Source organism: Lissotriton vulgaris, chromosome 11, assembly GCF_964263255.1.
Source record: "Lissotriton vulgaris chromosome 11, aLisVul1.2, whole genome shotgun sequence".
NCBI lineage: Eukaryota > Metazoa > Chordata > Amphibia > Caudata > Salamandridae > Lissotriton > Lissotriton vulgaris.
The window spans coordinates 376459752-376475591 of NC_141699.1; the positions used below are offsets into that span (position 1 = coordinate 376459752).

Sequence of the window (15840 nt, forward strand, 5' to 3'; positions counted from 1 at the left end):
TCCCTGAGCGGGCCTGAGAGGTCAGCAAAGTTCTGGATAAACTGGCCACAATGAGTCATCATACCTAGGAACCTCCATACTCTGGAGACTGATGGCTGGCCCCTCTTGTATGTCTTTCACTTTGCCTGGGTCAGGGGTGGACCAATCTTTGGAGAACCAGTATCCAAAACAAGTATGCCCTCCCTGAGGAAGTCGCATTTTTTCATATGGAGAGTGAGGCCCTGATCTTGTAGCAGAAAGAAAACCAGCCACAGCCTGCAGGTGGCTCTCTACAGTGGGGGCGTATACTAGAATGTCTTTGCTGACGTTCAATACACCAGGGATCCCTGAGAGCAGTTCTGGAATTATGTTCTGGAAAAACTCAGCTGCGCTGGACATGCCGAAGCTCAGTCTCTTGTAGTTACACAACCCCACATGCATCAAGAAAGCAATGTGGTGTGATTCAGAAAAAAGAGGTGTTTGGTGATACCCTGCCCGTCAGTCCATCTTGGAGAAACACCTTGACCCGGCCAACTCCCTGATGATGTTGTCATAGGTGGAAATCAGGTGCCTCTCCCTTTTGATTGCCAGGTTAGGAGTTCTATAGTCGAAAATTATCCTCATGGCATCTGGTTGTTTTGGCTTTTTAGCCACGACTATAAGGGAGACCCAGGGAATGGCTCCCATGGCTTTCTTGATGATTCTGGGATTCCTTACGTTGCCTGAGCTCCTGGTCCACCTTGGGTCGCATGTGAAAAATAACCCTCCTGTGTAAGACTGTGACGGGTTCAATTGACTTATCAATGTGGAAGCAAACTGATATGTTCTTGAGGCACTCAATTCCTCTGAAGAGCGTAGGGAACTCCTGCAACAGCATGTCTAAATCCACGACATGAATGGAAAAAGCAAACTGGAAGAAGCCGAGATCTTGTGCCGTCTGACAGGCAAAGAGGAATCAAGTCCTTGCTGGGACACGTTCACTTTGGCCTAGGCGTTGAAGTGGCAGTGACTGAGGTTTGCGTAGAATACTCAAGCTATGCACAGTGGCATGTCACTCCCAAACGCAATTGCGCGTGGACTGGAGAGTTGGAGGTTTGGGCAGTGATTTATAGATGTCTGTGGCCATCAGGCTGATGAATAGCCCTGTGTCAATGAGGGCTGTGATTGGGGCATCCTGGATGCAGAGTGCTTGACCCCTGGGTGTACCACATGGGTGATGTGTACTGTCCCTTGCTCATCATCATCCATATCACTGTCCTCCTGTATATCTGGCTCCACATTCATTATGCGTACCTGCTTCTGCCAAGGTTTTACAGATTTTTGGGTGGAGCGACACACCATTGCACAATGGTTTAACTTCCTGCATGCCGTGCACTTCTTTCCTGTGGCTAAACACTCCCCCTTGTGTAGGTATTGACCACCACACCACCGACATGGGAACACAGCTGCCAGGGACTTTTTGGGAATTTGCTTGACCTGGCCGTCTTTTCAAAGTGCGTTAACTGGTTCAACCTTTACGGATACTGACTTTTGCATGGTTGTCTCCATGTAAGCAATGGCGTTGGACAACTCTTTGTGTCAATCTAAAGGAAGTATGTCCTTAATGGGCAAGTTGGGAACCAAGAGAATCTGCTCTCGTACCTTGGACTTAGTGAACCCCTGTATAAATTGAGCCCTGATCTCAGTCTGCATCGAGAAGAGTTCAGGTGCTGGCCAACTCCTTGAAGCACACAAAGAATATATCAACAGATTCATCTGGGTTTTGGCAAGCTTGTCAAAGAAGGAATTGCTCGTAATCTGGATTTGCAAACGGTTCAAAGTGGGCAGTGTGTCCTCCCCGAGGGGGATTTAAGTGGGGGTGTCCGGCTTCACTAACGTTCTTTTCTATTCTGTGTGTGCCCGCCCCCTCCAGATATAGAAGCAGCAGCTGTTTCCACTCTTCGGCGACCTTAGCGGTCTCAAACGAGTTTTACAGCTGGTCCACACAGCCTTTCCAGCATGCAGCTTAGGTGGGAGGGGGGCCCATAGACTGCCAATGGCTCCCGAGCTGGGATAGAAGCCAGGGGTGGTAGGTATGTGGAACAGCCACAGGCATTGACTGATGATGGCAGGGGCACTGGCTGGGGTGACTGGGCGGGAATGTCCTTGTCACCTGGCGTCTGTTCCTACTGGCGTATCCAGAGCTTGGGTACGGACGAGGCCAAAGGGTCATGTGTGAGCAATCATTATATGGTGCTCACGTGTGTCCGCTTCTGCTGTGGCCTGTCAGGCAAAGGTGCTAATACTCAAAATAGCAGCCTTAGCACCTGCTCCCAGGTGCCTCACATTACTGGGGGGCCGCGTACTGGGAACTGCAGTTGAAAGCAATGAGCCCCCAGAGGAAACAATTCGTAGGCGCTTCCTTGACCCCAGATGTGTGTGTCGCCGCTGGTTGTGGGGCAGCGTAGTTCGCTACTTGCCCGGGTGAGTAGTTCGTATGGCATGAGCGATGTCCCGCCTTTAGCTGGATGCAGCTGTGCGCACAGGTGGCGGCAGCACCACATGGAGGGGAGAGCAAAGGCAGGCCTTCACCCGATAGAGGAGCGCTCTCGGGCACGATACGGCCGACATGTATTGATGCTGCAAACACCCTGCCCACCCTCTAGTACACTGCGGGAACATCTGCCCTGGGTGAATGTAGGAGCAGGCATCAGAGGCAGGCAGAGACGTAGATCTGAGCCTCCTTGTCGCCAGTGTGATGTTTTTTGCAGCACACCTGTTTGACAACTACACATGAGTTTATAATGCTTTTCAAATGACCCGCCTTGGGCTCCGCCTACGCAGTGCGCATGCACTGCAAGGTGACCTTTAGCCGCTGTGTAGCTCTTTTTCCAAAGCACATACTTGTGCTTGTGGCAGCATGCGGCTGGCGGGAGTGCGCACAGCCACGTTCCACACCACGAGTATGTGCTTTGAAAAAAGAGCAGGATGCGCGCACGAACCTTCGCCATGCTTGTTTTTAGGTCTCTCTAGAGCCAGCGCCTGTGCTGGACTGGCGAGACATTTAGTTAGTGGGTTTTCAAAGTGCTACCCAGGCTTTTGCTGGCCTCAAGCTTGCGTTTACGTGCAAAATCGTGCACAAAGCCGCCATCTGTCTATCCTTTGTTGTCATGGGTAATTAAGCGCCTCTCTCGTAGGCACCTTTTTTTATTGCAGTTCCATGACGTGCTCTATGTTTATAGCCTGCAGTGCTTGTTTAACTTTCAGCGCGCATGCTTGTTTTTGTTTTTAACATGCCAGCTGGTGTGTGATGTATACTATAGTTCGGCTGATGCTTTAAACTTCAGGGCTATGAATATTAGTACATATATAGCTGTGAACAGAGGCGGTGCTTTCGAGGAAGCGGGATGAGAACTCGAGGAAGGCGGCGATGATGAAGGCTCCAGCTAACGAAAACGATCGAAAATGCTGCAGCACACTATGACCCTTGTTTTAATTTTTAGCTCCAGCCACAGATTCCAAGGTGAGGCAGTTCCCTCTGCTGGTCTAGACCGGTGCCACACCTGCTGCATAATACACAGTAAAGGAGGAGTAAAAACGCTGTTTCTGTTGTTCAAATATATTATCAATTATTTTGCGTGTATACCATCAATTTCAGTTGCAATCCTTTTGTCATCCAGCACTACTTGAAACCAGATGAACAACAGTTGTCAATTTACACAAGGAAAGTGGGTCTTCCGACGCCCCAGTTTAACAGTACTATTGAGGAGCAGCGGGCCAATCATGGTCATGGGCACTGGTGCAACTGAACCCGCTGCAGAATGTGATAGATCTATTCATGGGAGAAATCAGCACTGAAGTTGTGTAGAATAACATAAAGGGCAAGAATAAAATAAAACGGGGCATATGAGTGAGCACACTTTTATAGTGCACATTGCCAACAAAATCTGCTCCAAGTACTGATCAACAGGAAAATAAAGTTCTTTGCCCAGGATCAAACAATTTACAAGAATAGTGAAGCTGCGTTTGAAGGCTACCTCTAGGAGCTCCAAATGTTTAACTTTGACATCAATCTTTTATTCTTTTTTGTTTCTGTTTCAATCCGGCTTCGTCTTGCTCAAGTAGCTAATGCCACTGGGTCTGACTTTAAGCCATGCACATTGTGTTCCCGACCATTTGCAGCAGCAGCCTTGTATAACTTTTGCACCTTTTGTTTGAGAATACCAGTGCTGTGTGTGTGTGTGCCACGCCAGTAGGACGAGACTCCAGAACTAGTTGAGAAGGGAGCTCCACTCCCACAAGGGATACTGGATTTTATCTTTAAGAGAAACTGTCTAAAGCTGAACACGGTGCCTTGGGTTACCAGGTGTAGTCCTGATCACACTTCCTGCCAGTGCAGTAGGAGACACGATATCCCATTCTACATTAAACGGGCGATGGCAAAGCCAACATGTCTGTCATTGGCCATTCAACATTTTTCCTTTGTCAATGCTTGTTTTGCTTTGTCATTGTTTTTCCAAACACTGATTGCAGACGAAGCAGCTGGGCACTCAATCTTAAAAAAAAAAAACCAAGAAAATATTTTTGGGGTCTCAAAAAGCATCCATTTGCTAGTGCTTGCCATTGGCACTTAAAGGATCGGCTTAATGTATGGATGTGCTCTTTGTCAAAGGGCTGCCATCACTCTCAGTGACGGAATTGGGCCTAACCTCTACCCCATGCTGAGTCTGTAGAAGAAAAATGTGAATGACACACCAACAGAGGAATTGACGTAGAGGGCTGACTGAAAGTGTGCTACACATTTAGTTTTTGTAAAATCAAAAGGTTTTGGCTAACGCCAGTCCTTTAAAAGTCTACTGGTTGTAATCTTAGTTAAAGTGAACGTACCTGGCCCCCCAACACCATTCCAGTGGCAAATATACCACAAGCATTGGCATAGCCAATATGTCTCGCCTTTCTAACCTTATAAGTATTTAGTTATGCAGTACAATACCATTACTGCAACAAGCTTAACTGTCGCATAGCTAAACACTTATAAGGTCCCAAAGGCGTGACCTATTGGCTATGCCAATGCTTGTTAGCATTGGGTGCGAGGATGTCCTTTACAGGTCTGGCCTACCATATAGCTTTTGTGTAGGCGTAAGTCTCTTGTGGATCCTACCAAAAACTTATAATGGGCGTAGAGTGCACCCATTGCCATAGCCATTATCAAACCGTTATTAAAAAAATCAAGCTTGAACCCCTCTGATTCTAAAAACTATCGACCTATTGCATGCCTTACTTTTCCCTCAAAAATATTCGAGAAAATCATTAATCATCAGCTAGCCAATTATATTGACCAGAATAATTTTCTTGCTGATACTCAATTCGGTTTCAGGAAAGGCTATGGGACCGAAACTGCCCTTATAAAGGCAGCAGACGAGGTCATAATAATCATGGATCAAGGAGGCGCAGCAGTCCTGATATTATTGGACTTGTCTGCGGCTTTCGACACAGTCGATCACAACATCTTGATCGACCGTGTTGGAAGGATCGGCATTCAGGACAAGGCCAAATCACTGCTAACCTCCTTTCTTTCTGGCCGTGAGCAGTTAGTCAAACTGGGTGACTTCATCTCCCCTATCTTTACCTTGCCGTGTGGTGTTCCTCAGGGATCCTCGCTAAGTCCGACGCTATTCAACATCTATGTGTCGGACTTGGCGAGGGTCATTAAATCCTACGGTATAGGTTTAACATCTTATGCTGATGATACCCAGCTGGTACTGGCTGTTCATAATAATGGAAGAGCGGTTGCAGCCAACTTCCAAGACGGAATGATGGCCATCAGCTCTTGGATGGACCACAATTGTTTAAAATTAAATTCAGACAAGACGGAGGTCATGATATTCGGTAGCTTGACCCCGTCTTGCTCCCCAGCAAGGTGGCCCTCCGACTTAGGCCTTCCCCTGACACCGGTGAATAAAGTCAGGAACCTAGGTGTTCTATTTGATAATAAACTGTCATTTGTAAGCCATGCCAACGCGGTAGTCTCTGCATCTTTTTACCCTCTGAAGATGATTAAGAAATTATTGCCGTTTCTCCCAGCCAGCGCAGGCAAAACCCTGATGTCAACCTTGGTTTTATCTAAGGTTGACTACTGTAACGGTTTGCTATTAAACGCCCAAGCACAAGTTCTGAATAAGCTACAACTTATTCAAAACTCTGCTGCCAGAATTCTAACCCACACCCCAAAATTCTCGTCTATCTCTCCGATCATTCGACAACTGCACTGGCTTCCGATCAGGAGCCGCACAAAATTTAAGGCATTATGTATCACCTATAAGGCCAGGAACGGCACAGGTCCAGAGTTTTTAAAACAAGCCTTCTTTGTTGATACGCCCAAAAGAGCGTTGCACTCCTCCTCTGCTAATCTGCTACCAATTCCCCGCACTAAAAAAGTGAACTGGGGGGATAGACGCTTCACGGTCGCTGCCTCTAAGCTGTGGAACACTCTCCCCCTACACATAAAATCTTGCCCTTCCCTCATGATCTTCCGGAGACAATTAAAAACATGGCTCTTTAACCAGTAAGTCCTGATTTCAACGCACCTGATCTGAACAGCGCCGAGACACCTTAGGGTATTTATTGCGCTTAACAAATTGCATAAATAAATAAATAAAATTGCTTACAATTTACTTAATTGTTACTCATGTGCTTGCTTCTTACTCAATTGTTGCCCACCCCAGCATAGCCTTAAGCTCTTAAGCATCCTTTAAATTGGCTGATTTGTATCCTTTGTGAAGGGGAACTACATTTTCTTTCAGCCCCCCTTAGGAGCATAGGTGCCAAGTTTCAATTTGCTTACGTGTCACATTTCCATGTTTTTAAGGTGCTTATGTGTTGCATTTCAGTGTTTGTGTGACACTTTGTAACACCTTATTGCTGTACAAAAAAGCATTTGCAATGCATTAGGTCTCGAATTACTGAAAGTTTCAGCTATTGGCATTGCATTATTATTTGCAGAGCCAATACCACAAACTTTCAGTAATGTGAGACCTATTGCATTGCAAATGCTTGTTTTATCTTGTTACTTCATCATGCCTTGTCTCATCCATGGCTCGGAAGTACACAGGTCGAGCCTACCAATCCCTCCTTTATGGTGTTACAATGTGGAGTGGACCGTCGGGCACACTGCATTACTACAGATACCACAACCACTGTATGGATCATGAGCCACTCTTTCATCAAGTAGGCTGCTAAACAGGCAGATTCCTGGGGAACCAATTCGAGTTTTGGCATCTTCTCACCATCCTGTGATTCCGGGCAAACCTTTTAATCTCCCCATGCGTAAAGAATGGAGAAAAAAAATGTAACCTTATGTAACATAGCTGCCGCTCATGTAAAGCGCTCCAGTACATTCAGGAGGAGGTGTATATTTTTGATTGTTAATTTGGATCAGATTGCAAATGAATATCAGTTAAATAGAGGGCCAAGAGACGGCATCAAATAGGGCTAGCCTCTCCCCACAAGAGTATAGGTGTTCAATGGTCAGGGTAGCCCCGACTTTTGATAGTACCACTATGAGAAAATGTTTTAAATCAGGTTTCATGTATCTTGCTAATAAAAGCAAAGAAGGCTGGCTTGTTACATTTTAAAAGCTCATAGGCGGAATCCCACATATTGATATGGTGGATTGAGTTAGTCTAGTGGTTTGGTTGGCTCGGAGGAGATGGCATGGGGTGGGAGGGGGGGGGGAAGAAAGCCTTCCTGGACTGAAAAAGCCTGTAATAAGGTAAATATAGAGATGGGGGGGTTCTGTTCATTGTATGGTTTTGGTACATTTAAGGAAAAGGACATTACCATAGGGTCCTACTTTGTTTTGTTCAGATGGAGCGCAGTTATAATTTTAGGTAACAAACGATATCTGTTGGAAATTGTAGGAAAGTAGGATCTGCTTCTATGGTTACCTCACTTTTTGCTTGGTGCAATGCTGCTTTTGACTAGTCTAACTGGGATTCTGCTAATCAGGGCCCATGTCTATCTGCTTTCTCCTTAAACTTTTGTATTCAGTACCTAGGTGCATCTCAGATTGGGTACTGGGGCACCCTTGTCAGCCCCTAATATATGGCACCCATGTACCCTGGGCATAGGAACCACAGAGGTCTCCCATGGGCTTAAGCATGTATTATGCCACCCATGAGAGACAATTCAAAATGGAACTACAGGCCTGCCATTGCAGTCTGTGTAAGTTGGTGCATGCACCACTTACTAAAGATATAGGTTTATTATATCTAAGGATCACTGCACTTAAAACCTATAAGTCACCCCTATATCAGGCCTTTACAATCCTGAAGGCAGGGTGCTTGGTTCTAAGTAAGAGGGTGCCCCTGCATGAGCAGGACAACCCTGCAGCCTATGGAATCCATTCTCACGGGTAGTCAGTGAAGCATCCATATACTATATAGAGGGACACCGTGTAATTATGCGATAACATCTCGAAAACGGGTGCAAAAAATCCTATCATGTTTGGTATTAAACATGCTGGAATCATACGGCCCACACCGTAAACGGTGTTGTGGTTATGATTTCAAGGATTGGGAGAGCCCTCTGTTATGCTCTCAGTATTCCCACTACCAGCCTTCTAGACCCAGACTGCACAAAATGGTTTCTGATGACCAGAGACACATTTCTGCCCTCCTGCTGCTAAGCCAAGCTTGAGCAGAGGAAGGTAGAACAATAGGCATCCTGTCACAGGGAGGTGGACCACCTCCCAGACAGGATTTCATGTATTAGGGCTGGGTGGGTGCGCTTGCCAGCACCAGAATGTCTGCATGAGGGGCACATTTGGTGTCCCCGTGCATAGTCCAAACCAGTCCTGGGAGCCTTTGGCTCCTGCTCTGGAGCGAAACTGGACAAAGGACATGACAGTAACTTCCCCCCTGTCCAGACCGTCCCCGGGAGGGTCCCTTGTATCTTCCCAACCCTTTCCCTATGGTACTTAAGGGTTTACTTGAGTGTAGTTCCCTAGATTCATCGTGGGATAAGATTCACATCAGACACCACTGCAGTTCTACCGTCTGGGCACTCTGGACTTCGCTGGAGTTTGTGTGGGCCTGACTTCGTCTCCCTTCTAGTCTGCTGCAGCATCTGTGCCTGTGCATCACACAGAAACCTTCCAAGGCCTGTGAAGCATCAAAGACACCTGAAGTAATCAACCTTGGAGTGAAGGAGTCACTCCCCTGCATTTGCAGGCACCACAACTAAGTCGACCGGCCTGCAGATCCTGAGCTCCTCCGGACTCCATAGGCTTTGCATCAAAGATGGTGGTGTTCCACAACTCCCGAGGCCTGCCCTGCCCTCACACCAAGTTTGAGGTCAGTATCCCTGGTGGAGGTTGCAATAACTGAACCTCTGTGCACCGCGTCCAACTTGAAGTTGCAAAGGCTTATTGGCTTCCTTCCGAGAAGATCTTCGGGCTTCATGTAGCCCAAACCTTGAGCATCTCCTCTGGCCAGAATCTTCAGCCACACCGTATTGTGTGCATCGTGGCCTGCATCTTTTGGTGAGCTGCTTAAGGTCCTCTCGCAACTCCATTGCCTCCGGCCTGTGGGTCTATTTGAGGGTCACACTTGTTTGTTTTGTTTTCTCCTGCTTACTAGGGGCCTGCCCTGACTCCCCTGATTTTAGTGTGTCCCCTGGACCTTGCCGGTCCCAACGTTGCCCCTTCTTTGATTCCTATGTGGGTTGCAATTGTCAAGGCTTGTTGGTGCTCCCACCACACACCGATCTCTCAGCCATCGACATCCTTCGTGGGATAGCCCGTATCTGGGTCCTGGTCTTCCTCAGCATCACCTGTTCCTCACAGCTGCAGAGTCAAGTTCATTGTCATCTTCCCTGAAGCACCCAACATCAGAGGGCATACGTCTTCCAAGTCTCCTACTCACGCCTGAGTGACATAGACTTTGTCACCTCTGCTGTTAGGTACTCCTCTTCAAGAATCTATGTTTGGATTCCCACAGACACTTTCTCCTCTTCTAGTTCCAGCAGCTGCACTTTCCTGAAGTCCACCATTGGGTTCGACGGCGGTTTCTGGCACCACTTCACACGTATGCACCAGGCTTCCCTGGTGTAGGTATCGTGGGTACTAGGGTATCCACAGGTGGGGTGGCTCTCTAACCTTTTATCTTCCAAGGGGTTCTTCCAGGATCCGCTGGGAAGGGTCCTTAATCTTTAAAAATCCAACCGCAACTTACACATAGACTTGTACGAAGCACGCAGTTGTGTTCTCACAGTGCACTCGCTCTCCGTGGGGTCCCTATCAACGTAACTTGGGTGGTTCTGTGGGTCCCCAGCAATTCTACGTACTCTCGACATTATCTTTGCTATAGTTATGGTTCTTGTACCACTTTCTTAGTATACGGTTTGGTCCCCCTTGGGCCCACTGTGTAGTTCATGCCGTTTACTGTGTTTCTTTGCTAACGTACTGTGTGCATTGTGTTTATCTCCTTGTTAGAGATACTTAAACTTACTAGAGAGTATTCTATAATAAATACATATTTTTATAAATAATTGGTGTGGTTCTTTTTCACTTAATCTACACTATAAGATTGCATTCTGGTAAAACAAGCGGCTTTACACTCCTTCTGGATTAAGCCTGAAGGCTGCTCTCCACAGCTACCACTTATAGAGCCTCTAAGGTTGTCTAAGACCTCTTAAATCACTATATGGGTCGTCTGGACTGGTGCAAGGTGCCCACTTACATTAGTGGACATCTTATACCAGGCCAGCTTCTCACAGAAATGCACAAGGTAATTGAAAAGTATTTAGGAGAAAGTGTGGGGTTAGGCTAAGGTTTGTTTGTTACATGTTTTGATTTGGCCAGTTTACGGGAGGGTGCAGGAAAACACTTACGCAGGGTTTACCTGGTTGGTTTTTCATTTTTTATTTGAATCTCACACTGATGGTCATATACCGCTCTCCTTTCTTTTTCTAGCTCGACTTTTTGCAAGCATACAAGGATATATGATGTTCAAATGCTTTGGAACCTCTTCCTACCTTACATTAATAAAACCTTTCAGAAAATCACATTTTTTTTTTTACTGCAGGATTTACTCTGCCTGCATATAATCCTCATTTCTTTTAAAACTACAGTTCTGTCCTGATGATGACCCTATGATTAGTACTCCTGGGTCAAAACACTAGGTTTGTACATATGGCATATATGAGCATTGTTCTCTTGACTCAAAACGCATTACTATTTTTATTTCTGAAGCCTGAAAATATCTAGCCGCTCTTTGTGTTTGTTTTGGGGTTATTCAATTCTACAAATGAGTTGAACTTTTTTGCACTAAGCACTGTGTCACTTAATTGTTCCTCACCACACCCTATGTATTAACCTAATGAAATAAATACAGTTATGAAAAAGAATTAAGTGCTCTGTATCCTTCAATATGTGCAACTGAATTGTCCACAGAATAATCTTTATTTGCCATGTGTTATGAATGTTATCTTTAGGGTGAACCATTGTTTCATTTTATTCCTTTCTTTGAGTTGCCCTTTTTTAGTCACAGAGATGGTGGAAGAAACCAGGAGGGTAAGTGTGGGAGACACTAAGCAGAGAGGTGAGCAAAGGCACAGCTGAAGTAAGGCGGAAATGAAAAGGGACAAAAACAGATTGGAGTGCAAAAAGAGAATGCATTCAGTGAATGGGATGATAGAGACAGAAAGAGAGAGTTACTTTGTTAGACGTTCCTATTACCGTGAAGCTTTGGTTCCAATTGGGAAGTGCTGTTTGTCGCTGGCAGGCATAGACTGGCACGGTGGGGCCTTCTACCTTCAAAGCAGATTCCGGACATTGGCTACTCTGGATTTAAAGAAGAAGCTTGTTACTTAGAAACTCTGCTATTCTAAAAAAGAGCCCACTCACCCAATGCTCTTTTCAGAACATTACAATACTTCCTGCACAAAATCCTGGGCCCTCCCTCATAGCCAGCAGGCCTACACCATAATCAACAGCTTTTCCACAGACAGCACACATACCTCATTCCTTAAAGCAGCCACAAATCCAGTGCACCAATAGCATTTCATATAGTCTCATGCCCAACTACCCACAGCCAGAGCTGTTGCAACATTCTCTTATTATCTAGATGAGAGATCCACATAACTGGCTATAGCACCTCTATAATCATTACAAATACAGACCACCCTACATTCCACCACGAGCCAACATTAAGCGTACAGGCAGGTGGAGCTGTCTTTCAATGAACTCACCACTAAGCAATGTCGTGGATCAATCACCACTGGGGAACCAGCAGCCATGCTCTCGGTGAACCAAGACACATCCAAAAGAGCAGGTGGGTCCAGCCCACCCGGTCCTGGTTGAGCCTGCAGCCACTCACAAACCTCATCTCTGGTGTTCTGCTCGGAGATCACATGAGTAACAGTGTCACTGGTGGGAAAAAGGAATTGATACAGAATCACACTGACAAACAAACAAATTATTTTTCCTACAAGAAAAATGCTAAGTCAGATAGTTTGAGACAATTCTCACCAAAGATAAAGAACTAACCCGAATGATGGATGTAGGCACACAGGCGCACCCACCTATCACTCTATGTTATTCCATTTCAAGCTTAAGAGCAGCAACATAAGATGCTCATTTCTCTAGTCATCATGCTCTCCACTGCTCCAGACTTTCCAGTGCACCTCCCATCTCTTCCAAAAGACTCTTTGATCCCGTTTACCACCTTGCTCCTCTTAGAGAGGCTATTTTCCTTACTCTTTTTCTCACCTAACACCATCCACCCCTGTTTTCTTTCATTTACTTAGAGCATTGGCTTCAGAACTCACCGACCCTGTGAAAACTATCTCCCAAGCAGTGTACAGCCAGCTAGGCTTCACTTTCAAGCAGCTCCTACAAGTTCCTGTGAAGCCTTTCTTCTTACCATTCCCTAAAAGGCCCACTTCCTCTGCAACATTATGGAGAGGCTTAGGAAAGTATGATAATCAAACTATAGTATAAAGAGTCAAAACTTTCATGCTAACTGGAAGATGTGGAAATACACCACTGATACCTTGGCTTCTCACTAATGCGGTCCAAGTCCAACAACGCTGAAACCAGTTTGGGGTTCTTGTGTTCCCTTACAGGCGGCATGGTCTGGCAGTGAAAAATTCTTACTGGAGCAGTACCCAGGCTGCTCTGCTTACAGCTGCTCCCAAGGTAGAGTGGCGTAAAGGGCAAAAAAATGACAGGCTGGAATGTGGCCCGAGAAACTGCCCATAGCTGAGATTATCGAAGCATTCCATCAATCTACAGTTGTTTCTTTCATGTGATGTCCTAAGTTTACTGATTATATACAGACTTGGACCTTTGCTCGCATACATTAGGCTCCAAGACTGAAACCAGAATGGATTGCTAATGCTCTCTTTCTCAGGGGACGATACATAACAGGTTGGGTGACCTGTTCCTAACCTGAAGCATGACCAGGTCGGACTTGCATATGGTGGTTTGCCAATAGGAGTGGCTCATTGAGCAAAACCAGGTTAGGCTGGAATGCACCCCGAGCAACTGCCCCTTGCTAACGGACTGTGAAAATTCCACACATCAACTTTTATAGTCTACTAGAGCCAACATGTATATTGAGGTGACCACTAGGAGTACGTGTAGGAGGAGAGAGAGTGTAGAAAAAGATAGTGGGTTTTCTCCTTTCATTAGGTACCCTTCCTAATTCCAGTCATAATCTACGTGTAAAATGCTTTGGATACAACTGAAATAAAAAAAAGCTAACTAAGTAATGAATGGGCAGGGGGTGCAAGCACTACAATGAGCTCAGATAGTGGTGTTCAATTACTACAGGCTTGGTTCTTTAACCAAGTAAACGCCAACCACCCATCCCTCTAACGTATCCATTCATTTGTTGTTACAAATGCACCATTCATATCCTCCAGCTGTGATAAAGGAACACCAAGATAGCAATATTTCCCTACAGTACCGATGATAGGCCTGCTGGAAAAAGGAAGGGGTGGGGTGGTGGCATCTGTGGCACTTCCCGTGCCCAGTTCTACCAAGGGAGGCCAGGCCCTCATTGGATGTTGCCTTGTGTGGGACACCCAGAGTATATCGCTTCAACCATACCTTCTGCTATCATCCAATTTACCAGCCTATAAAGCATATTATTTACTCTTGTATAGGCATACCTATATTTTGTTCTACTCCAACAGAATATGTCACTGGACCTCATGAACCCTCATTTGCATAATATGGAACCAAAACCATGTAGTTGGCAAATCATTACCAACTCAACATCACATCTCTCACTACACTAACATACATTTAAGCACCACTCAAAACAAGTGGGATTAAACATACCCTCACTGCACCAAAACTGTAACTAGTGCTGTCTGTCTAGAAAAATTCTCCGGAGGCAGGGCAAAGGACAACCGTTCACCCCAGCGCAAACAAGTAAACATCCCTCAGCACATACAGCCATGCACACTGTACACTACAAAGATCCCTGGCGGAACATTTTAATTTCCACATAAACCTATGAGAACCATTATTAAACAACATATTGAACTGACCATTCTTTACTAATCAATCATACAAAGAAAATTAAAATCCTGGAACTGAATTTAAAGGGCATTCAGAGTCAAAAATCTAAGGTGCACACAAATTGTAAAAATGCAGCATACAAATGCTGATAACAGAACATCAGAAACATTTTGCCACTGTAGTTTCAGAATGGGAAAAATGCCAGGTGCACTTACCTGTAAACCTCTTCTACACGGAATCCTTTGGTCCTGGCTAGTTTGCTCAAGAAGGCCCGTCGGCTACTCCCCATGCGTCTTTCTACCAGGAAGATCCCAACTTCGGGGAACCGGAGAGCTCCCTGATTGCTATCTGCCACCGTAGGTGCAGGACGCCTTCTCTTCCTCAAAAGGAGTGCCATTATCGACTACAACAACTCCACCAGTGTCCGATCAGTGATTGCTCTGTGGTACTAGAGAGCGCCATACTGGGGAGGAAATAAAGCAATGTAATTACAGCCAGATCAAAGTTCCTTGAGATCTCAATGCTGCCTAATACCTCTCGTTTTAGAAGGCATTATAGCCAGGCCCATCCCTAAAGAATGAATTTGTCAGGCCCTCTTCTCTTGCGATTCAAATATCAAAATACAGCTACATCATTCCTCGAGATGTCATTACTGAGATACCATAGTCTCTCAAGGTGCAAGTACAACCTCACTCCTTTCCCTCAAGACAACAGCACAATCAGATTTGTCCTCCTCACAGATATCACTACAACCAGGCCTCCTACGTACAGAAATGAGTACTGTAAGTTACTCTTCCCCCGAAATACGAATACAACCCGATGCCACTTCCATGAGAAGCCAGTCCTCCTGAATCCTCTTCCAAGATTTTCACTTCTGCCTGATCTTAGTCTCTAGGGTTAATACAACCTCATCGCTCTGCGTACAGATGTCAGCAGTGCCTGATCCTACTCGCTAGATCTCCCTAGATGCAGAGAAGTTAGTTCAACAGGATAATCACCCCTAGAGAAATCAGTGGAGCCTACCTCCTTCCTTTAGCTGCAGGCGCACCTGTACCGCCTCACCCCAGGATTTATAGCCCAAGACCCCTCTGTAGACATATCAGTACAAATGGATAACTCAAGTCTTCCAAATCTAAGAACAGTCAAGATTCCCTTAAATCTAAATTCAGTATACCGAGAATTCCAGTTCTAGAAAGTATCAGTATAGCTTGAGTCCCTTAGCTCCACAGGACGATACAACCGGGTGCCCTTCCATAGGTATGCGAGAACAGCAGGATACACAACCACTCTCCCTCCTGATATCAGTGCAGCGGGACACCCCTCTCTAGCACAACACTGCACACTGTGTCATC

General features: G+C 45.8%; 1 protein-coding gene across 2 annotated transcripts in view; it reads right to left on the reverse strand.

Moving 5' to 3' along the window:
* Nucleotides 1–15840, reverse strand: part of POLM (DNA polymerase mu) — a 183058-nt gene that overhangs the window by 156380 nt on the left and 10838 nt on the right. For both annotated transcript variants that reach the window (XM_086943362.1, XM_086943361.1), the window contains exons 2-4: nt 14704–14951; nt 12208–12385; nt 11696–11800 (exon numbers count right to left, since the gene is read on the reverse strand). In XM_086943362.1, the coding sequence (XP_086799488.1) occupies nt 11696–11800; nt 12208–12385; nt 14704–14885 (465 nt within the window). In that variant the 5' untranslated portion in view covers nt 14886–14951. The remainder of the gene's footprint in view (nt 1–11695; nt 11801–12207; nt 12386–14703; nt 14952–15840) is intronic.